Source organism: Branchiostoma belcheri, unplaced genomic scaffold (assembly GCF_001625305.1).
Source record: "Branchiostoma belcheri isolate BF01 breed outbred unplaced genomic scaffold, Haploidv18h27 scaffold123, whole genome shotgun sequence".
In the NCBI taxonomy this organism is placed as follows: Eukaryota; Metazoa; Chordata; class Leptocardii; order Amphioxiformes; family Branchiostomatidae; genus Branchiostoma; species Branchiostoma belcheri.
In genome coordinates, this window is record NW_017802636.1 from 426,805 (window position 1) to 450,907 (window position 24,103).

The 24,103-nt window shown below is 43.2% G+C and overlaps 2 protein-coding genes across 2 annotated transcripts; one reads left to right on the forward strand and one right to left on the reverse strand.

Annotated features, from left to right (window-relative positions):
* Window positions 1-3,833: 3,833 nt before the first annotated feature.
* Window positions 3,834-20,136, forward strand: LOC109463159 (aryl hydrocarbon receptor nuclear translocator homolog). The gene is made up of 10 exons (XM_019759874.1): window positions 3,834-4,252; window positions 8,485-8,642; window positions 13,790-13,959; window positions 16,165-16,254; window positions 16,700-16,906; window positions 17,121-17,234; window positions 17,461-17,654; window positions 17,905-18,011; window positions 18,298-18,436; window positions 18,843-20,136. The coding sequence occupies exons 1-10, from the start codon at window positions 4,170-4,172 to the stop codon at window positions 20,134-20,136; spliced, it is 2,556 nt and encodes an 851-aa protein (XP_019615433.1). The 5' UTR covers window positions 3,834-4,169.
* Window positions 20,137-21,183: 1,047 nt separating this feature from the next.
* LOC109463193 (melatonin receptor type 1A-like) lies at window positions 21,184-23,672 on the reverse strand. The gene is made up of 2 exons (XM_019759908.1): window positions 23,466-23,672; window positions 21,184-23,003 (listed from the first exon to the last, which is right to left on the reverse strand). The coding sequence occupies exons 1-2, from the start codon at window positions 23,639-23,641 to the stop codon at window positions 22,199-22,201; spliced, it is 981 nt and encodes a 326-aa protein (XP_019615467.1). The 5' UTR covers window positions 23,642-23,672; the 3' UTR covers window positions 21,184-22,198.
* Between the last annotated feature and the right edge of the window lie 431 nt (window positions 23,673-24,103).

Consider the following 24,103-nt stretch of genomic DNA (forward strand, 5'->3'; position numbering starts at 1 on the left):
AATGAATGTGCTTAATTAGGCATGACAGAAAGTAAACATACGTTTTGTTCTAGCAAATTCTATTTGAATTTTTTTCCAATCTTAAGATCTTTCTTTGACAAACGTACTTACCTTCTCGCACATGCACGATTTTGATGCTCTCACGCATTAGATAATTCTAATTTACATTAGATTACATCATAGACGGATCATAAGCAAAATCTTGATGATTTGATTTGATGACTGGTTTATTTGCAACACGTGCTCAGACATACCGTTGCAGCCTTATCTGGCTGAATTAGGGCATGATACAAATCAATATTCTTAAAATTCATCACATGTCTATACCCTTACAGACAAGGTACCATTACTAATTCATCAAAATCAATTCTACAAATACCCCTTTGTAATGCTTTTATTCCCACTAGACAAGCGCAATCACGTCAAACATTGCCCTTAGTCGATCCATCACCACCATCTTGCTTTGTGACGTTTAAACTGTGATGACGTAGATGGTCACCAGAGGCGACTCCACGGATGGAGACTTTCCCAGATGGAACCTTCTCTCGCGGCTGGTTGTAGGATGGCCAGCTATTGAAATAACGTTAAAAACTCTTCAAAACGCTGAATCAAAATTCCCACCCGCCCCGGAGCCTGCACAGGAGGCTAACCACTAACTTTCTAATGCGCCCGACACCATCTTGCGGTCTTATGAGATATTGCACAAGTCAACACCATCTCATGCGATCACATGCTCACTGAGTGCTGCTATGCAATGCAATGACGAATCGTGTTATTTTCTCAAAGCCAAGCTATCTACATGTAGAGTACGATTAGCAGGCGTGTTGAAATGCTACTACATTTGTATATTGTTCTATTTTTGCCATGGTGAGAGATAATGGTATTGTTACTTTCCACTTTCGACGCACAAAGATAGAGCAAAGATAACGGGCTACTCGGACAGGTGGTATTGCAGTGTGAAACTACGACGCAAGAGGACGCTATTCAGGTTCTGCAGCGATGACTGCGCAAAGTTTCCCTTTTCTTCTACGCTCTAATGTAAATAATAGGGCAAAAGAACTAAATTCAACAAACAAATATATTTTCGGTAACGTTAACCTCAGTTATGCAACTATGAACATTTGATCCTTCTCTTAAATGCTCCGAAATTAAGTTGACATTTTAGCTTTTACCTTGTGTTGAATATTGATGGTGACTGGCAATTACATAAAGTTGCTGTATCCAAAATAGAGTTTCGAATATATGGATTCTGTAGAACGTGTTACAGGTATTAGTTCTTTTGTTGATTTATACGCTTTCGATGCCGTGCGATATGCATGGCGGCTTTTCCCTGAAGCGCGCTCAAATGGGTGTATTTTACCATGGACGTATCAACGGGCATGCCTTGGTGTTGGCTAATGTAGAGTAAAGCTTTTCCTACCTGTTCTTACAGTTAGATGAAATCAATTGTGGGGTGCATTTTTATTTGGACCAGTTTTACCACTCGTAAAGTATTCTAGATCTGTCATACGCAACACACCAAAGCCAAAGTGTCCCCCAAACAGACGTCAACATGCAGAGTTTGCACAATTCCTCGCCCCCGTGCCCACCAGTACTGCCCGGGCTGTTCAGACACCCCGCTCACTTTAGAAACGCCGGAATGTCAGAAAAATCAGGGGATCCATTAGCGGCAGATCATAGCAAAGCGCGCCAGTGGGGGCCTCGGTTTTTCGACATTTGATGGACATGTTTAGCGTCCAAATACGGAGCAACATGGCCCCTACAAGTTTGTGTTTGCACGAGGAAAAATGGAGCAACAGTCAACAGGTGTAGCCGTCCCACAGGGAAATTAACCGGCGCTTTGGAAACGGGCTATCAAGAGATGCATTTTTCGCTGCAAACAATTTCATATGTTATTCTGTAAGATAGAAGATAATGGAACAATTATGGACAACAATGCATCATGCACTAAGGCGTTTCTCCATGCTAGATAAGATAGCAAAGTCTTCGCAATGCAACCACACATAATTTCGTAATACAAAAGTAAAACTTTCGAGGGAAAAGGGATCATGTTTTTTTGTCTTTCTGTCATAACTCTGTCCCGTTGGTCATTACGCCATATAAGCAAGAGGGACAAAAATGGAAAAAGTTGTTTTAGACAGAGCCTCTATTAATAAAGCTCGAGTTACGATTAATCAATCATTACGGGAAAGCTGTAACTAGTAAGTTATATGGGATATAGTGAAAATGGCATCTTCGGTGATGTCACAGTATCTTTATTCAGTAGTGTTGGAAGGAATGTTATCTTTCTTTGTCGGAAAATTATAGAACTTACTCCATACTAAATCTTAGATGTTGGGCGAAATTTGTGACATACGAAACTGGTAAGCTACAAAGCATTGCAGAGAGTCTGCGTAAGATTTGGATAGAGCCATACTTCGATGATGTAGAGACATCGTCAATGTTGTTCGCATGTACAAACCTGGCTATTGATGGAGACTGGTAGTTAAAGAACAGCAGTCGCAGAGAGCGCATCCAACTACACAGGGCACACTTTTACACAGACTAAGGGAGATTGTCTCGATTGTCTCTATTCTTAGTGTGCCAAACCCTTATGATACATGCAACACAATCTACGAAATTGATACTGCTTGAAACACTCAGTTTAACTTGATGTTGAGTTGTTTCGCGTCAAGACATGATTCAAGCGGGCAATGAAAGGAGGGCACAAAGATTTGGAATTTGATATCCAGTTGGCTAGTCGTGAATTAACGGTACCTCATCGTCACATTGCACCTTCATAGTTATACACATGGAGCCATATATATAAACTGCACTCTAGAATGTGCCAATCTCTCACATTTGTCCAGTTTTGACCAGGATAGAACACTTCTGACCGGAGACTTTCCCGAAGTGACGGGGCATCAGACGGGTGTTTTGAGGCAACAGAAAGACCCTTCATGTTGCCAGTCTCTCTACTGTTCAGAGTCGGCGGCCTAGAACTCTGTTTACCTGTAGAGACTTGTTGAGAAGGACAGGCTCTTGACTGAAGGGGACACGAGGGAAGCAAACACTCCCTTCCCCTAGAATGTCCAGTCTGGCGACTTTAACTAGAACGTCATTCTTGTTATAGGCGAACAGGTGGGCAGTTATGCTTAATATTGCATGATGCTATTTTCACCAGACTAGTAATTCTTTGGTATACGAGCAGTCGAGTTATTTATTTGGAAACAAAAAGAAACGGTGTAAGTAGATAAGTACCAGACATATCGCGAACATATTGTGTCTTGGTCAAGGCGGGATGAGTTGCCCCATTTCTATCTTTTTTCCGTGTACTTTAGCCCTCGTTGAGCAGAATCAACTCTCTGCTGAAGAGTACATGTGTTAAGCAAACACTCCCCGGCGACGGGTCGCGGCAACGGGCCGTGCGATAAACACTCCCGCGTCATTGATTTGGCGAAGTGCGCGAGTGTCGCCCTCCCTCACGAGAGGCGGAGCCACGACTGGGAGTCGTCTTGGGGTACAGGTAGTTCAAGAACCACTTTTTTTGCTCAAAATCGTGATATACAAATGAAATTGGAGACAAATATGCCGTTTCAAAAGTAATGCAAATGCTTGCCATGCACATCACCTGCCAATAAAAGTAACCTTTTTTGGAGAAAATCACGGAAGCATAGCGAACCTGTTAAATAAGTAATCCTATTTATTTACTTCTTTTCTACGCGTCCCAATTTTTTGCCCTTATCTGTCAAGAAACGTCAGCAAAACCATTTCGAGCAGACCTGAAGTAAACAAGCATTGCACCCCTGTCCCTGAACAGATACGAGGATCACCACAACAGCCGGGAGGCGGGAACCCTCCTCAATAGCCTCAAAGGTCACTCGTCGTTTGCAGGTCACTTACTGTCAGAGCACTCCAACTCATTGGTCGAGACACGCCGCTACTTCTCCACAATTACTCAACGTCTGCGGACGTAAGAACATCATCTTGTGGTCGGAGCGTCCTGATGACATCTCGGCCCAGGAAGGAAAATTCACAAGACGTTTGAGGGAACAGTCCGGACACGTGCGTGCCGAGGTTACATTTTGAGCCGTTGTTTTGTTGGCTCTCTGTTCAGAAATCCACTCTAACAATACGAATGTGAGGTTGTTACGTGATATCACGGAGTTGGGCTAGAGAGAAGACTCAGGATGGAAGGAGGCGACCACAGGAAAGGACATGTGGCGTTCTGCAGCAGATCAACACCGCAACAGAAAGCTAAGGTGGACCCCAGGTGAGTGGACTGACCTGTACCTCTGCTTATCATATGCGGTAGTTTGTGTACCTGTCTCCTTAGCATCTATTTATTGAAATCCTAGTCGGTGTTTTACATGTTACGACTGCTACAATGACATGGTAGCTATTCGATAAATGTACCTTTTGCTCCCAAGTTACGAGGACAAGCGAACAGAGCGACTTGACTGAATCAAAAACACTACACATTCAGTAACAAAGACACAAGAACTCTTTTTACTGCAGCCATCTAGAGGTCGAATCATGCACTAGACTAGGAGTCTGATATTGTACATTGTATACATCATATGTCATACTTAAGTTAAGCCTTTCCATGCAGATTAAGAGAGACATATTTTAGGAATTGATCAATATTAATTCATATCATATGCGTTAGTCTGTGTACCTGTCTCCTTAGCATCTATTTATTGAAATCCTAGACGGTTGCTTCCAGAAACAAACCAACACAGTTACAAGACACGCCGTGCAAGCAGAAACACATTCAGACTGCCAAAACCCAAAACTAACGCCATGAAAAAGACTTTTATGTATATAGATCTGCCTTAACATGGAACACTTTGCCTGATGCGCTAGTAAGTGTAGGTTACGGCAGGAGCTCGTGCTGCATATCATCAACCCTAATTGATTAACCATGTTTTAATTGTAGAATACTAGATGTTAGCCTTATGTAGTTTGTATGTCCTTGTTCTATGTTTTTACGGTCCAGGAAGATTAACTGCGTATTCGTGTATTTGTGTACGACAGAATAAAGTATCCAAGAATCCAAGTATCAATATTAATTCATAATAGATGTTGGTGAGCTCAGAATTACTCAAAACCACCTGTAACCACCATACGGTGTTGGGTCATGTTTATCTAAAAGTGTGTCCTTTTCAGGTACATCCTTACACACATGTGTAACGTTATATAGGATTTAGTCTATAGGAAAATTAGAAAAGTTGAATTGATATTGTCAGATCAATACTGTAAGATCTTGTAAAATGTTTTAATGCATAAACCTCACAGCCTATGCATGGCCGGTTGATTTACTACTATATATGGATCGCTGAATGTGCCCATATGTACTATAGTTTGTAGTTTTATATGGTATGTGGCAACATGCAAAGACTTAAGCCGTGAGAAAAACGCATTACCTGGTGCGGCATTACCTTATAGAAACAAATTCTTACAAAGAAGATACATTTAGGAAGAATAGGTGCGAAATCCTAGCCACAGCCGTCTCCTTGCACTGGTTGTGTAGAAACTGGCGCAATTTGTAATACATGTACAATTGGTGGTTCCCTTTTGCCTTTCGCTATGATATAGTATGTTTCATATCACACAGCACAGAAATCATACACCCAAGATTTATTTTCAGCGAATGTGAGTCGGCTTGAGCCTTGGTGAACACATTACGAGAGCAGCCCGATAAAGGTCCAGTGACCATCTGCCAGTCAGTTGAGAAAGCTATGTTATACTCGTATAATAATTCATATTTCTGTAAGATAATGCTTATTTTTCAATGCCTGAACTTCAATCGGTTTTTCTTCATTACATGTGCTAAGTATGTCTTCTAATACATGTGCTTAGCATGTAAGTAATTGTGCTCAGGTAGAGTAAAGTGTCATAGTGGAGCTAGTTGAATACAGAGCCGTCATCAGTGATCAAGTATACGTAGACCCGGCTTGTTCAGTCGAATATCGTTAGACTCATTTACTCATAAACCAAGAGAAATGAAATTGATACAGTTGTAATCTCAAACATATACAAACTGCGCCAAGTTTTGTTTCCCGGAGTTTATGGAAAACGGGTCTATCACTTATTTTCATGAACAGATTGGATCAAGCGTTAAATTATCAAAATAACCTGCATTCATCTGGGTCCACCATCACACTTTGCTCTACAACTTATAGATACTATGCAATTAATTTAAAAGGTTACAAATGATGGCAGCTATCTACGTACAGAATGAACCTTTAAAATCAAAATTCACAAATCTAATTTATAGTTGGTAACGAATTCGAATGTCGTTGGGATTTACGTTCCGGGCTACATGGAGACATTAGCAAAACTGTTACATATTCGTATATTTCATTCAGAAATGTACAACTAAAACATCTTTAGATTGCAGAATCAGAAACCGTATTGGCAAAGTGAATATTGGCCCAGTATATTCGACAAATGCTTGTGGAACTAAATTATTTAGTAGATTTTATATGTCTAGTATAACGTAACAAAATAGATTCAGAAGACGAGCAAGCGAGAAACTGTTGCGGATTTAGAAGGGGCGAACTAGTTGTTTTATGCACGCACTGATAAAATGTAGATGCAGTTTTAAAACACTTCTATTGCAGAAAAGCTAATTTGCGAGCAATTTCTTAATTTTCTTCAATAATGATACACCGTTTTATTATTTGTATCTTTTTATAATACGTATCTGAGTTATCACCATACACCACTTGATTTTTTTATCACTTGATTCTGGTTCATATTAGCGGATATACTTTCTAAATTGCGTCAATATCTGTTAACTGCAACTTCTATCGGAAATGTGACCAGTAATACTCTTGAAACTAAACGAAATCTTTCTCTCTGGCCAACATTATTGTGTCCCAAGAGTAAGAGCATTTTGAAGCAAAGCGTTTTTAGTAGAGATGTTTTGATCACGCCACGTTAAAGGACTATACTAGCATGTTATATTTCAGTGCAATGAAATAATTTTGCGTCAAAACAGTACCAGCCTGTCCCGATATTAAACCCGTTATACGAGATTCAACGCCTCGAATCGAAGGCTTTGCTGCAATAATATAATAACTGATATAATTATCAACAGTCCCAAGTGGCGTTACGGGAGTATAATTCCCTTCGCATAACGGGTATACCCTTAACGCAGGTTAGCCAGGAGTGCTCTTCAGAAACTGGTTCACAGTCTATACATATGCATGTATATAGATCAGTGTCAAGTCAGACTTACGCCCCTTTACTTAACTCTTACCTGCTTCGACAAACCACGCACAAGCTTGAAATCTTATAAGATCCATTCAACTGTTTGGAACTTTGGTGAGGCTGTAGTTATTGGTTATACATGTGTGAAGCGGCCCCTTCAAATGTCTTTTTCACAATGAAAGGAAAGTGTCATCGTGTCCATTAAAACAGGACAACAAGGACGTCACTAGTCCTGTCTGTGAGGTAGTCAGTTCAGCTCTGTGGAATTGCTTTGTAGAAGAGAAACACGCTCGCCCGAGATTATGCATTTCCTGGGAGAAAACTTGTAAATATCTGGACATGGCGGTTCAAACATGTTTGCTGTCAGGATTATCAGTTGTCGCCACGGAAGCATCTGCAGGCGAGAAGTCAGCTGAAGTTTTGTTAGTTGTTTATGCGATTCGTGCATGATAAGAGAAACAGCCCCCGTCTAAACTAACCCAGAGTCAGTACCTTTGCCTTTGGCCAAGGTACGATCCGGGGTTGACATCGGTGAAAGTTGCTTCGCACATCGAGACTTAAAGCTTTTGGAAGATGTACCGAGTGATGAAGAACTGGTATGGTCATGCTTCTGTATCTGTTACAATATAATGTAGAATGCTGCATTGTTTAGTTTTGCACAGTGCCATAGTTGTTGGAGGGAATCGTAGATATTCTCCGACGTAAGCTAACAATCTACAATTTTGCTTTTCTATGTAATATGGTGTTTTCATATCAGATACTTAGTAGGTAGTTGATAGCAGGTGTTCGCATATGAAATTTTGTACGTTGGCAGAGCGTGGTGGTGAGTTGAGAGGTTGGTGCTGTGTGTACGGGCTTCCGGACAAACTTAGCAATATTTGTACCCGGCAAAAGATAAACAGCTCGGCGTTCACCGTTTAACATGGACGCAGGGCTGACTTCGTGGTACCGGTGCAACGATGTCTGATCTTTTAACCTCGCCAAGTCGTGGGTCTTATATATGAATAGTTTAAATGAATGGTTGATTTGCTAATGAATTAAGATGCTATAAATACACATACACTTTTTTTCAGATCTGAAGGCAGATATAAATCAGTTTTCCCATCCTTAATATTATGTAGTCTCATATACATGCGCATGGTCAACAAACTGAACGCAACAACTATTGTCTTTTTCTGGGTAGTGCCAGTGGGAGTGAATATGTCATTTTCTAGATGAAGAAGGGAAGGGACTGAGCTAAAGTAAGTTGTATCCGTTGTATCTGAAGCCTGGCCTTTGTGTCCCCAGCTTCAAGTCGAAGCGTTATCGAGACAAGCACCGTGAGCAGATCAAGGCTATGGAGGCGCTGTTACCGGTGGACAGGGCGACCCTGCAGAGGAAACTGGACTCACAGACAGTCTTCCGTCTTGTCATAGCCTACTTCCGCACCAAGATCTTCTTCAAAGGTAAAATACACTCTGCTGTATACCTCCTCTCTATACTTGCTAAAGAGGACAATAGTTTTGGGCACAGCATGTAAATCCAGAGTTGAGAAGTGAGTCGTTCGTTGTACACAGGGATGTGTCATTCTCAGCGTCGGATACAAGATTATTCTGTTAACAACAAAGGATAAGAACCGCATGTGACAATACTGATACATGGTGTACAGTTTGTGGTTGCAAATAAAAAGAAATGAAATCTTGGAGCCAATTAGCTACCTGGTTTTGCGTTCACTGTAAAAAGCTCGGAAACACCACAAAGTCAAGACGTTACCGGAGTGTACGTTTTACCATTGGACAAATACGTTATGGTATGTCATCGGGAGGTCTTAGATTCTGGGCCAAGTATTCATGATCAAATTAACAGAACGTGTCTATCTGTGCGTTCCACTGCGTTGTTTTAGTAACCCAATTGGTGTTTATTAGTGTTGATTGGTCCTGGTCACAGATTTAGTTCTTCTGTTCTCCTAAAACAACGCCTGGACACAGCTAGCCCAGTGCTTACGTGAAGTGATCCATAACGTGGAGGGTTTTTTTCAGCTAAAAGTGTTAAGAAAGTTTTAAAAAAGAGCAACTGCATCAAACGTCTCAGGTTGGTAAATTTGAATCCACTATTCCGTTGGAAACGAGTATAGTCAACGTATTTGCGTCAATCGTAGTTGTTTGAATCTAGCTTTCAACAGACTGAAGAACGTTTGGTAACAGGTGGAGTCATTTAGGATTACTCTGACAAACCGCGAACTCAATCGCTTCCGATTGCTGTGTAAAATTATTTCGTTCGGTGTACATTCCATAAGTGGAACATATGTCAAATATTGGGATACAACCCTGCGAAAACATGGCTGAAGAGGGTTGGTTATGGGTACGTGCGCTGTTGCAGCCCGCCCAGAACGATAAGCCAAAGTGGTTTGTTTCTCATATTTGCAGTCACTGATTATAGCTGTAGTCTCTTGCCATCATGCTCAATATGTAAGAAAGGATAAAGATGGAAGAAATACACATTTTTTCAGCGTGGTTCGCTTAAGTCAAGAATTGTGTTTGATTTGAAGTGAAAGTGAAAACCGTGAAATGAATCTACGATGTGATTGAAGTAATACATCTAAAATGTGTGCAACATCAACAAAGAATTAAGACGTTTGGTTTACTGTTACGTCGGCACTTCTAAGTTCATTCCGTGGAAATAAGCTGTTGTAGAGAAGGTCTTAGAGACTAGTATTTGAGAACATGGTGGCACACTGAAAAGCTCTCAATGGTGGAGCATTGGCCATGACAATATCTGTTTTATCGACATTTGTCACGATTGGAACTAAGAGGAACATTTCTTAAACATTGAAACATTATCTGTGGAAAGTAAAGCTTGTATTATCTAGAAAGTCAACAGTGTACGTTAGTCTTCATAACAAATGCCATAGTAACAAAGGGTAAACTGAGAAGGTTATATAACGTTAGACCCAGTAGGTTGTAGGCCCTATGACCTCCTTGGTTAGAAGTATCTATCATGTACAACACAAAAATCTAGGCGTTGTTGTGGATGAAATAAGCAATTGTGTAGTTTTGCTTAAAACTATTGAAAATCACGGTGAAATGTATCACTAAAAGACATGATAAATGTTATCAACGTGATTTGTCTCTGAACTGCGAAATGCTTTCATGCCAGCAAGTCATTGAATGTACTGTAGTTTTTTGGGGCACCATCATGTCTTATAAAAATAGGATACAGTCAAAGGAGATTCGGACAAGTATCCTATGATAACTCGAAGACTTTCTTGGGCAATAAACGAACAAAGGATTTGCCAGACCCTGTCCTCGTTGAGGTCTGTTTTGGGGCGATGCTATGGCAAAAACGGCAACAAACTTCCACAGATCTATGCTTGTTCTAATTTGCCTTCTTGTGATTGCACATGGAGAACACTTCCAAGCTTTCGGCTCCGCCATCTTGACTCTAAAGTGCCCGCTGAAGTAGAGATTTCCCAGCGAGTTTGTTGTGTTGTCCACACGTGGACAGAGCATCTTTGGTGTAGGGGGACGATAACCTGGCTGAGAAACCGTTTCTAGCTAATCTAATCTGTAACATAACGTCATATTCACCTCTCGTATTCACAATTAGCAGAATATTTGGTCATTCGACTTTTGCATGGTTTGACAGTCGGATTTCCTTTCCTTATATGCCTGATCGTCTACGAAGAAATTCGTGAAAAAATGTTTTATTGATCTATCAAAGATTAAGACGTGGTGTGAGGCGGGGACGTTCTTTAAGAGGTTTAGACAGCGATTTTTGACCAGCCAGGGCTTAAGCTATCTAGCCAGGGGTCTTTATTTGTGAATATTTGTGTTACTAGGTGGGATAGCTGTCTCTGGGTGCCACGAGCCAGACCTCACAATTCCACCACTGTATTAAATCGCCATTAGGGCAATCTGCCGATACCACGGCCATGTTACTATACTCAACTCGGAATGAGTCTGTTATTAGCGACTTTTCACCTTGTTAAGACTGCCAATATACCAACAGACATTGGGAAGGATGCAGACTAGAAATTAAAGCTTTCATTGTTCAAACCTAAGGTACGACAAAGCTAGCTGGTATCTTATTCTGTTCCCAGCCTTTTAGCGAGTGACGCAATAGTGCCCATTCATTCTGGTAGAACGCCTAGCTACGAGTGACAGAGTTTGATAACGGTAACAAAGTTTGTGTTCTGGTTGTTTTGAACATTTGAATGACCTCAGACTGTTTTCCCAGCTTTTTGCAGCTGTGTGTGCGTCTTTGGCACATTTTTCTCCACACCACAGTTGACACAAAAGTGACTCTGCGGGGTTAATAAAAGGGCTGATCGATAAGATAGCAATATTGTCCCATACTTGGGTCACCACGGTGGACAAAATCCTGCGGGATAAACAACTCTGACTAGAATTTATCCGCGGTACGATAATATTTGTAGTAGAGGAAAACATGTGTAGGGACAACCTGTACACAGGGTGTAAGGGGGAGGACAGGTGGCCATGCCTCCCGGGCGCGATGCGCGGACCCCGGGCCCGCTACCCTGGCAATCCCGCCTGCAAAGTGGTCAATTATGCCACCTTTTTGTAACGCCAGTAATCTGTACAGTCTATTCTCGGCCCAACTCTACAAACACGGTGTTGACATTTGATTTTATTGTAGACAGTGGGAAATGGAATTGGTATCGATCGGTTTACGTTTCAGAGCGCAGAGTTACGGAAACTTTGCACCGCCTGCTGCAATCTGAAGTCTGGCGGCCCAGCGCGAACACCAGTAACCATGTAGCTACCGTTCACAGTATTAGTAAATAATATGGTGGGTCTATGACTGTGTTAGAGTGTAGTAAAGTCCCCTTCTGTGTTGCCGTCATCATTGACAGTACAATTTGGTCAACTTTCAAATGAGTTTAAATCTATATGAAATACGAATAGAGAGTAATCATGACATGCACTTTTGATCAGTATGGTCGTCTTGGCGAACAGATATCTAAAATCTGTTAGTGGCAAAAAGAAAAACAAATCTTTAAATCTGAAATCAGCATGATTACATTTGCGGCGTTCATGCTAATCAGATAGGGACGGATATGATTTGCTAGACAGAGACGCAGTCGGATGGATGAAATTCCCGTTTATCCATCTTAAAAGCGTTCGTGGACTTCTCCTTTCACAAACTTTGGAACGGGGTATTGAACGCACAAAGTTGTTTTCAGTATGATTACATTTCGTACAAGAATGACATAAACAAGTCGTCGTATAAGCCTCGGTCACAACTCGCCGTACGTGCTTCTGCGTGCTGTCTACGTGCAAAAACGTGGGCAAACGTACGGCATCCGTGCGTGGTGAGTACCGCCTCCGTACGGAATCCTACGGATTTGGGAGCACGCAGACACGCCGTAGAACCTTAAGTGCATGTAATACTTTTTCTACGTGCGGTCTGCGGATTTACCACCCGTGCGTGCGAGTACGTGCGACGCGCGTGCCCCGTACAGCCTATGAGCGTGCAACGTACGGACTCCGTGAGTCTAACGTCACTATTCTAACGTGCAATTGCTGTACGGACAGCGCACGAAGCACGTGAGTGCCACGTACGGTGCTTGCGTCATCCGTGCTTACTCCTCACTTCCCAGTTGACCTGCTCAATGACCACGCAGAACACACGTGCACCATACTAGGTGCTCCGCACGTGCAACGCACGTGCAACGCACCTTATTTCTACAGTATATAAAGACGACTTGACGGGCGACTGCCAACTCGTCTCCAAGATGCCCAGGAAGGCTCAAAAGAAGTCTACCAGACAAGATCCAAAGAAACGGGCCGCGGAAGACACCAGGGCGGCTAGTGATGATGAAGTTATCAGGAGGTGCACGCACTTACAACGTGCGAGTGAGTAAGGAAATCGTGCGCACGCCGCACGTGTAGGTACGGCCTGTACGCGGCAACGTGGCAATCGCACAGAGATCGTACGTTGTAAGCACGTACAACTCACTTACCACTTGCGCAACGTACGATGCACGCAACCGCTGACGGCCAGGCGTGTCGTGCAGACCACGTACGTACACCTTGCGAGTGACGTACTCCCTCGGCCGGCCACCCTACGTTTGCAGAAAAAACGTAGCAGACGTAGCCACGACAAAAACGTACGGACAAAAAGCACGCACGGCGAGTTGTGACCGTCGCTATACGTAGATTTAACAAAAATCATCAGAGCAAGCAAACTTCTATCACTGGATAAGAATAAAACTGTCAGACGCTGCCATCTTACATATGGCAATATGACAACCTCGACTTCGTCAAGCCATTGTCTATGATTGTTATCTGAGGAAGACGTACTTTTGATTTCATTGGATAGACCTAACTGTAGATCTACCACAACTATAGCTGCTAACAGTATTGGAAAGTGAACTTTACTTTTGCAGTCCAATTTTGCTGAAGTTAAATTGTTGCCCTAACAGAAAATCAGCATTTGTAGTGTGTCATATGACTGATGAAATGATCCATGGTCATGCTCCCTTAGTTTGGACGGCACACAGATCCGTTTGTATGGTGACATTTTACATTTTCATTCGTCTTTGTCAGTGGTTCATACATATGTAAAAAAATTCTTAATTTCATTCTTTAAGCTGCTGGATTCTCCCGCAACGACACACCCTTGACGAAGATAGACAAAGAAAAAGATGACACATCATCACGTGAAGCGGAGGAAACTAAGGAAACTGCACAAGATGGCGCAGTCAACGGGGCTGGAGGTGATACAGCTGACATGTACGTGGGAGAGGAGCAGGCAATACAGGTAACATGTCGCTCTGCATATTCATCGCGGTTACATGCACCATGTTTATGGGTGTGTGTGTGTGTGTGTGTGTGTGTGTGTGTGTGTGTGTGTGTGTATGTGTGTGTCTGTGTGTGTGCGTGCGTGTATGTGTGCGTGCGTGTGTGTATGTGTTTGCATTTCTGTGTATTGTGTGTGTGTGTGTATTTCTAGTTAAAACAATCCTATGTTGAAACACTAGGTTAAAAGTGTTTCATAACACACAAATACACGTGGACTGTAAGCTATGACTTCCGCAGGGCTGCATGTCCTTGTAGTTTATATGAAAAGAAACGTCATCTAGAAAGTAGCTTTGTTTTCAAATCGAAAGTAAAGGCAGGAAGGAGAAATATGGTTTATTGGAGGTTAAGAAAGATAAATGAATAATTCAATGGTTTATAGGGACTAGAGAATACAGCCATAAGTAGCAATCATCTAATGTCATTCTTCTTATGCGCAAAATTACCCGTTTTTTTTTCAAAAGAGCACAAGGTCGAGATTTTTATTTGTAAGCGGATTTGGATGATTCCTATGTGAACAAAATAAATCGAAGATGAAACAAGGGCATATTCTTAGATCGTGTATCCTGGAAGTCAAAGGTGGTGAAAGTTTTCCTCACTCAATTTGACGATCTTGACGAAGCAATTATTCCCCGCTCAATATATTTGCATTCTTGTCTAATATCGAGCTAAATTTGCACGCGACATCACATTATACGAATGTATGTATGCCCAGCTGCACTGATAATCACTGACGATATCAGTCATTCCCTGATAACACTGACAGCTGATGACTTTGAAGTCGTGTATGTCTGATAGTTATAAATGTCATGACCATGACTCCAGTGGACCTGTCCTGCCGCCCCTCCCCACTAGTCTCCACCAGACTAACTGCGCTACAGGGAGTAAATATTTGCCAGGAGAGTTTGGCCATTGTAGCGTTCATTTTCTTGGCCTCTTCTTTGGAGACGAAATTGGCAAAATAGACCTTTAGTGGACCAACTCCACTGGCATCTGTCTATTTAGCCAATTTCTACTATTTCCAGTCACTTCTGAAGACCGGCCATTCATTTGCCCGCACAATGTGAAATGTTACCCTTACCATGGCTCACTCCCCTACCAAATTACCGACCCCATTCTTTGCCGAACCTCGCTATCCACAACCCCGTAGGAAGGCCTGGTGGAGGCTGTCACCCCACCGTCCGGTTTCTTGGGGCGACCGTGCCCCTAGTGCCGCCCGGGTCAGGGGAACACACCGTTAAGCGGGTTGATGCGATAAGCCTAATAATTTTTGACAACAGTACAATCATCTCACGGCTCCCCCTACAACAGTGGCTTGATAAATGGTGCGATAGTATTTACCTGAGTTTATTTTGGCACATTGTAAACCCATTTGTCAACGGGTGTATGACGTTTAACAGATTCAAACAGTGATAAGCGTGAGCCGCACAGCAAGCCGAGGTCGTTAGGTGAAGCTGGGTGTATTCCTACATACCGTCGTCACTGTGGTACATAGCATAGGGACAGGTCACTCCATGTTTAATTGTTGAAGCAAGGAAACTGAAAAAAAAAGCTTGGCCTCAAGAAAACCGTTTTCTTTGCTCAGCATATACTACGTTTCTAAAACGGCGAAATTTGCTTGTCACTGAGTATCCAAGTATCTTACTTTGATTGTGGTGCCACAATAAGTGTGAAAAGTAAAAAAAAAAAGTAACTCTGCTACAAGATAGAATACAAGTACGTCAGAAAGTGATCATTCTGCGTTACGCTATAATGATGTGTTGGTATGAATCAGGCAAGGGAACATCAAACCTACCCTTCGTACTTACCGCATATATATAGTATCTTTGCATCAAACCTACCCTTAGTACTTACCGTAGTATCTTTGCATCAGAGCCTGGAAAGGAAAAAAGAATATAGATGATCCCCCATACCTGTTGCGTGGGGTTTAGATGTAGATTACATGTATGAAATTGTTACTAATAAAGTGCAGACGTGCTTCTCTTTACACAAAGTCCAGACTATGGACGTGACATTTTTTCTAGGTTGTTTTTTTCGAATATCGAGAATCTTATCGAATATCGAGACTGGCTGACAAACAAGAAAATAGATAACCAGATTGATGAACAAACAGATTGATCAGCTAACGAAGAAGACTTACTGATGATGATTCCTGTCTGTCCTCCAGGCGCTTGACGGCTTCCTATTGGTGGTGACGTCAGACGGGACGATCCTGTACGTGTCGTCCAACATCTCCGCTACCATCGGCTTCAGTCAGGTACGGGCGTCTTCCTTCTCTCTTCATCCTAGTCTGTTTCAGTCCCAACTCATTCATAATCTTCTTTGTGTATCATAAACACTATCTTCGTCATCGCCGACTGATTCTCAAAGAATTGTTTGTTTGTTTGTTTGTTTGTTTACTAGTTTGTTCATGGAAAACTCAAATTGGCCTGCTGGCCGCTTTTCATTGAGGTCATGAGAGAAAACGTAAGGGTCAGACAAAATATAACAAAGATACAAATTACATGTGTGAAGTCTTAATAATGAATGACTGCAAAAATGTAGCGTTTTCCGCATGTTTTGTATGTGGTATATAACCCTATTTGTTTTGTATAATGCTAATTATAGTAACATCACAGCAAGGTTGTTTTGAGAAGGGCCGAGCGCACGTATCGCAGTACGTACGTTTCTTTATTCTCACCGGTACCGTGGTGTGTCGCCAGGTGGACCTTCTGCACCGCTGCATCTACGGGATCGTCCATCCTGATGATCACCACGACCTCAAGTCAGTGCTAGAGCAGAGGTTTGACACTTGCAGTACCACCAACAAAAAGCAAGAGGGCGTGCTTGATAACGGATTGAACGCCCCAACATCTTCTTCAGAACAGACGTCGATGAAAGAGGGGTCAATGCCCTCATCCAATTTACAGGTGCCTTAAGCTTGTCCTATGCTTTTCTGTTTTTGCTTTTTTTCCCGATTTTTATTATTCCACTGGGGCTTTTATGAGTGCAGTGTAGTCACAATGGTCACGACTCACAATCATAGGACACGAAAAAAAATGCCGACGGAGAATCGTTATTCCCTAACTGTGTCATTACTAATACCGGAAAAACTTATTTAACCATTATATTCTTCATTCACAGAGTGATGGTCAAGGCCATTCTACGAGAGACGAGGCGGTTCTCGCAGACGACAGCAAAGAAGTGTCCTTTCTCTGCAGGCTGAAGTGCTTCAATGGGACCAGTACTGGATATGTCGTAAGTAGTTTATAGCTTTCTTTTAACATGCTAAGTGCTATGAGATACACTATACCATGCGCTGTTTACAAGATAGGGGAGCAAACCCTTATTTTTGTTTGATTTTGCGTCTTTTATCTGTGTGATAGTAGTACAACGTTTCCCTGTCCTTGGTGCTGAAGGCGTTTCCCTCTCCTTGGTGCTGATTTAACGGTAGAGAGTCTCACTCCCTGTAATGTTTCCGCAGAAGGTACACTGCACGGGAAGGATGCGGTCGTTCCCGGAGAAGGTGAAGCCGACCAGCCGGACGTCAGCGCAGATCGCCTTCGTGGTGTGCCGCCCGTACGTTCTCCTCACCACCGACCCCTGCGGCGACTCACGACAGAACGCCTTCTGGTCCAAACATGACGTCGACTTCAAAATCAAAGCCTTACACGACAGGTGAGACAACGTCAACATTTCTAACTCTCCGGGCAGAGCTTTAGGCTTCGGCTTACTTAACGCGTATTTTTAGGAGTTTTATCGGGCTCTCTTTTTTGTACTGGTATATTTTTTACGAGGAAGGCAAAAGAATACTTTCTGGCCAAACTGGTACTGTCTTTGCAGCCACCGATCTGCTTGGAGATTAAACATTTCTGGCAGATGCGTTTTGTTTTGAGATCAGAGCCCCTTATCTTTCATCTCTCCACAGAGTGACAGAGATCCTGGAGTATGAACCGGGAGAGTTGGAGGGGACGTCATTCTACAGCCTCGTCCATCCTGACGACCTGGCGACTTGCTACGAGTGTCATAAGTCACGTGAGTATTCTTATTAAATGGCAGCTTTTGGTCGATCGATGCCCAATGAAGAATCCAGTGTAAGAATGGACCAATGCCATTTGTCTTTTCTTACAATGGAACCTTCCATGAGTATCGGCCAAAGCTGGTTCGGAATCGGGTGCTACATTGAAGCTATGTTGAAAGTGAAGTGAGGTCAAACAAATCTTTCAACCTGGAAGTATATTTGGGATAGGATCCAGGAGGATGGACTTTCAATCATGATTCTTGTCTTGACACGAAGTTTATCTGTTTTTCTCGCACGCAGTTCTTGAAAACAGCGATGTCCAGTCCATGTATTTCCGGGCCCTGAAGAAAGATCATGCAGCTGTCTGGCTTCATTCCCGAGGAAAAGTCGTCCTGAAAAACTCCCGGAAATCCATCGTGTTTTCCCACTGCCCCGTCAGGTATGTTATCAGTGCAATAATCTCCCGTGTTTAAAGCTGTCTGTTGATGACCGATGAGGGTCTTATGTGCAGATGGGAATCCCACGCAACTTCAGGACTCCAGGCAAGAGCCTTTTAGGCACTGTTGTACGTCATTGTCATACAAGCCTGATCAACCTCGAGTATGTAATATATGGAATTCGTATATCACTGGCTAAGTAGCATGCTTGCCCTGTCGTTGATAAAATGATGTATTTAACTCTGAAAAGAAAGTTTGGATATTGATCAAGGAAGTTTTGTCGAAACACTTTCATGGAAGGAAGTCTTTTGTATATTTTAGCCTACAGTTCAAACCGATTTGCTGTCTCTATCCCATCAAATACAGTTTAAAAATTGTTCTAACCATCATTCTTCTTTTATCATCTAGGGAGGAAGACTCCTTGTTTCTTCACCAGGAAGCCTTACTACGCAGGCGCTACGGAACAGAGGATCTACTGCGCGCGATGCATGCTGGGACAGCCCTTCAGTACCCGTATGAAGCTATCCCTGCAGACGACATGGAATACTCCCCCTGTGGCCATTCTGGCGGGAAATCCCTCAGACGGCGCCGCTGCACGCCGGGCGACGTGTACGGCGGGCTGAAGGACGAGTTCTCCGTATCTCCGCACAGTCCGCACGGCGCATGCCCGTCGAGCATGCACTCCGGCTCTGACAGGGACTCCGCGTCCCCTGCGTCGAACCCGTCCTCCCGCAAGCGGCCCCGTAAGGACAGCCGACGCTGCGACGACGTCTCCGGTACAGACTCGAACCAACACTTCGCAAACAGCTATCCCCACGCCTTCCCTTTCTATTACCCCATGACGGACGGCTACATTCACAGAGTTGGGAATCCCGAACAAACCGAGAAGAACGCATACCCGAGAGTTGGGAATGGATGGGAACCCGCCAATCATCGTTTGGTTGGGAATCCGTACTGCGACTTTGGGTCAGCAGAATTTCACAATCCGTTACCCTCTCCCCCGCCTTCGCCGAGACCGGTGTGGAACGGGACCCACCAAGGCGGCCCTTCTGTGTCAAACTCTGCTCAAAACTATTACTCCGCACACACGGCCAGTTACCCTGCATACGGCAATGGTATGTGTCATTCCCCCGCCTCAAGTGTGTACACGGGACAGCCGTTTGGTTCGTGTCAGGCCTACCCAGCTCAGGACGACAGGTGGCGGCGCAATGGGTGCTGGACACCCCAGGCCGCCATGCCATCCACACCTCCTAACGCTATTAACAAGCACACGGAAATGCCCAGCTCGTCAACTGTACACTACCTGTCTAGAAACAACCAGGAGCCTTACGGCAACGCTGTTCCACTGAACAGTCAAGTTTACCAGATGGATCATGAACGTACGGGCGCCACGGCGTGGTACGACAGCATCAGCCAAGTCTCCCCTCAAATGGACGAAACGTCCAACATGCCAGAGCTACAGACCACGACGTCATCCTGCATGTTCGAAGGGACAGCCTATGCTCCAAGAGAACACGTGGCGACGGTCTCCTACCCGAAATGGACAGCAGAGGCAACATGTCGGCAAGGTGACATTCCGTCTGATGGCAACATGGCCGTCACAACAAAGCACGCGCAGTACGACTCACAATATTTTGGCCTGAGAGAAATGGACATGCGTGTACCCACAGCCGGGGGCTTTCTTGGCTATCTGTACAGCTGATCAAGGTTATACGACGTTATCTGTAGTTAGCTAAAACCAAATACTAGTAGTACTCTGTATAAATCTGTTGGCTCATCGTTTGGTATGTCCTAAGGAAGAGAAGTTTGTAACATGTAATATTTTTAAAAAAGACGTGTTACCCAATCAGTTATCCCTCAGCTAGTAACTAACGACGTGCCTATTGTGCTAGACCATATTCTGTGCAGTGTACAAGCCAAGGGAGTTTTTCTTTAATAATTCTATGGTTTGAGTCAGACTGATAATATATATATGTATTTTGACGATAAATCTTGTTTTGAACATTTGATAGAATCTATGCAATTGAGCAAAATGGCACCAAATGGAGATCAATAAATGACAAAAGACACTATATCTACTGGAATCTGCCTTTACTCAAACTCTTTAAATTCTATCTTTATTATTTAATAAGCAACCGAATAGATTTGGCATAAAATACAAGTCATTAGGTTTGACAAGACCGATGATATTGGACATTGACAATTACGTTTGACATTAACGGTGACAGTTGACATCTCAAACTATATCTGACATTTGTTACTGTGTTAATCACACCTAACATGGCACTGGACATAACATCGATATATCTGACATCACCGTTTGAAATTACGTGCTACATTTGACCGCGCCCATGACATGTACACTTAGTATCAAGGATTACGGTTAATGCTGACTATGTCACTGACATCATCACGCCTGATCTTAGCCTTGACTTTGACGTTAAACGACATATTTGATATTATGTTTAAATATGGTTGACATCACATATACACGCGGAAAGAACATACTGCAATGCGTCACAGTTTACTATCAGGCACACAATAAAGAACATTAATTAGTAATATAACGTTACTTTTACCATATAAGATATATTTCCTAGAGTAAAAGTTATTTCATAAAGGATATATGTACGAGAGAGCATCATCACACGTTTATCACACTTTGAAGGAAGAAAAAACTGTGTGATGCATTTCCTTTCCCCATCTTCCATTTTGGTTTTGGCATTCCTAAATCATGTTCTTTCACAATGTTTACATAACAAGCAATGACCCTTTGCTCTTTGGGCGATCTGGTCTGTTATCGACCTGTCTTTGACAATTATACGTAACTTCATACGATCACTTCCAATGATATACCTTCCAGAAAAGTGTGTATCTGATTAACTAGGCTAATGATACTTATGTATGATACTTACACATCGAAGGTAAAGACTCGAGAGAATTAACAGTCTGTACAGATAGTAGTTCTTTGCATGCAAATTGGCACACATGGAACTGCTAGGATTTAACATGTTGACATGACGTTACTTTATAGTAATATCAGATGAATGTACTAATTCTTCGCACGCCACCTGCATGTAATGAACTTCCGTCTCTACAGCTTCTTAATTCTCCTCGTAGACTAGATAAATGTTAACTTCTTACAATTGCTATCACGTATATATGTAACACACAGAAAGGCTACTATTTGATACAATGCAGTACAGTACGTACAATACAGGGCACGAAAATTTGGAGTATTAAATGACATATGCAGATATTACTATACGTATCACAGAGACAGGCAAGCTGCTGAAATATCGTGACATGGTCTTTCAAAGTCATCGGGTGACGGTGCAATGACGCAGGTGAAGAAAGAAGAAACGTATTCAAACTGGCTCGTGATATGATCATATTCAGATTTTCCTGATCTGATTTCGGTGAAATGGGTTGAGATGTAATGAAAGCTGGTGCGACCAGGGGGTTGTCAGTGGTACGAAGATGGGATGGGATGGGAGGGAATGAAGAATGGTGACATGAATGCTGACCTGATGCGTTCAATTTTCCGCCAAGACGTTGATTTTTTTATCAGTGAAAAAGTAATGACACTATTCACAGGGGACATACCGTGATCCCCTGGTTGGCGGGTGAATCAATACATACATGTTGCATTATCAAGGAAAAAAGGTTATGTCTTTATGTATCATGCCGACCGTTGTGGGGAATTTTGCTTGCTAACAAATGCCATCATCTGTCATCCCACCATAAACTACAGACGCACAGAATCAATCGTTCAGGCACCCACTTCTGATGATTTTCTTAAAGACGTTTCTGTAGTCCTGGCTTTTGATGGTGTGGATGATCGGGTTGATCGAGCTGTTGATCATGGCCAGCACCAGGGTCAGATTCTGGATGTCCGGGTGAACAGGAGTCACCAGGACGTGGACGTACTGGGTTATGGAAATAGGGGTGGAACAGACAAGCAGGACAAGGAAAAGAACGAACAGATAGCTGGTGATCTCTCTCACTACTTTTCGCGAGGGACGGTAGAGCTTTTTCGCGTTGGGATTGGGCGCGGCGTGGGCTTTTACTCTTTCCTTCACTTTGCGAATTTTGAGAAATATGGCGATGTAGAAAAACAGACTGAGGAGGATTGGTGCGACCACCAGGATGATAATCTCGACGATGTTGACCACGAAAAAGACCATGTCTGACATGTCAGCAGCGGGGACGGATATGAGGATGTAGGAAGGGCGGGCCAGGCGGCGGAAATAAGCAAAAACCAGTAGGATCATCAGAAAGGTCGAAATCCAGGATGTGATACAGTAGATTGTGATCTTAGTGGGAGTAAACAACATATTGTATGTCTGCAGTGGCTTCGTTATCAACACATAGCGGTTCCAGGCTACCAGACCAGAGTTTAACACAGACAAGTCTACGCTGAAGAAGTAGACAAACCCCATGACGTCCCGGAACACGCAGCTGGGTTTGAAGGCGGGGTAGAACCAGGCGAGCGACAGGCACGAGTCACAGATCAGTGACGTCATCAGGTCTGCCGTCGCCATGTTTGCCAGGAAAAAATTCGTCGAGCTGGAAAATTGTGAGATTTTATGGATTTTGTCGCAGGGGATAGAAATGTGGACACGTTGACTTTTGTTTTCACCATATTAAATTTAAATTTGTAACGCTTGTTATCATTTTATGAATTGGACCAAGCATTTGGTTTTCCAAATTCCTCGACAACTCATATATCTGAACATTGATACCCGTACACGACAACATGGCATGGCAGCTAAGCTTTTCCTGTGGAGATACGACACGATCTTACACACTGCGGACATTTGTAGTTACAACATGCCTCGAACATTCGTCCTTTCGCGGCGTGAGACATATGAAGAAAATTAAACCTAGAGGAAAGAAGTCGCAGGCACTACTAGGGAAATCTGGAATCCTAGAAAAGACCGCAAATTTAAAACGACCCAAAAGTCTGCCTGGAGAGTAGGCTTCCACTAAAATCAAAAACCCTTTTTTCCACAGCAATTGTACACCCACCTGCGTATCTTTTTCTCCATGACGTTTGCGGCGATGACCATGCTGTTGCCAACCACTCCCACGAACGACGCCAGCAGGAGCGCGGCGGCCAGAAAGTAGCGCATCGGAGCGGTGAGACCCGTGGGCTGGTCCCCGTCGGGTAGCAGACACGACTCGTTGACTGTTGTGTTGTTCATCTTGGCCAGTGTCCAGTGCCCCGAAGTCGTCGGCTTGGAGAAAGCTGAACGGTAACTCCTCCTGCCTGTACGCGTCGCTCAGAGCGAATGAATGATGGTCACGGAGAGACTGCTAGCCAGCGCAGATGGAGCTTGCGCAATAAGGTTCTTTCCACTTAAAAGCGCACGTCATGTTCAAGTGTGCACTGCCGGCCGACTAACTTAAAGCAGGCGGAAAGTGTCTTTATGGTGGTGTGAATGAAATTAGAATAAGAAAGTCTCATGGGAATTCAAGGTAACTTTCAAAGTCTTGAGGAGGGCTAAAAGAAATTGGCGCCAGCCAGAGAATGGAATAATCCTATATGACTGTATTGTATTTAGATGGGAAGATAGCATGCGTTTCAGGTTAATTGGACCTGGCGACAGGAAACATAGGTAGGTATGATTAGTCTGATAGAAGTGGATAAGGTCCTGGCATATCAG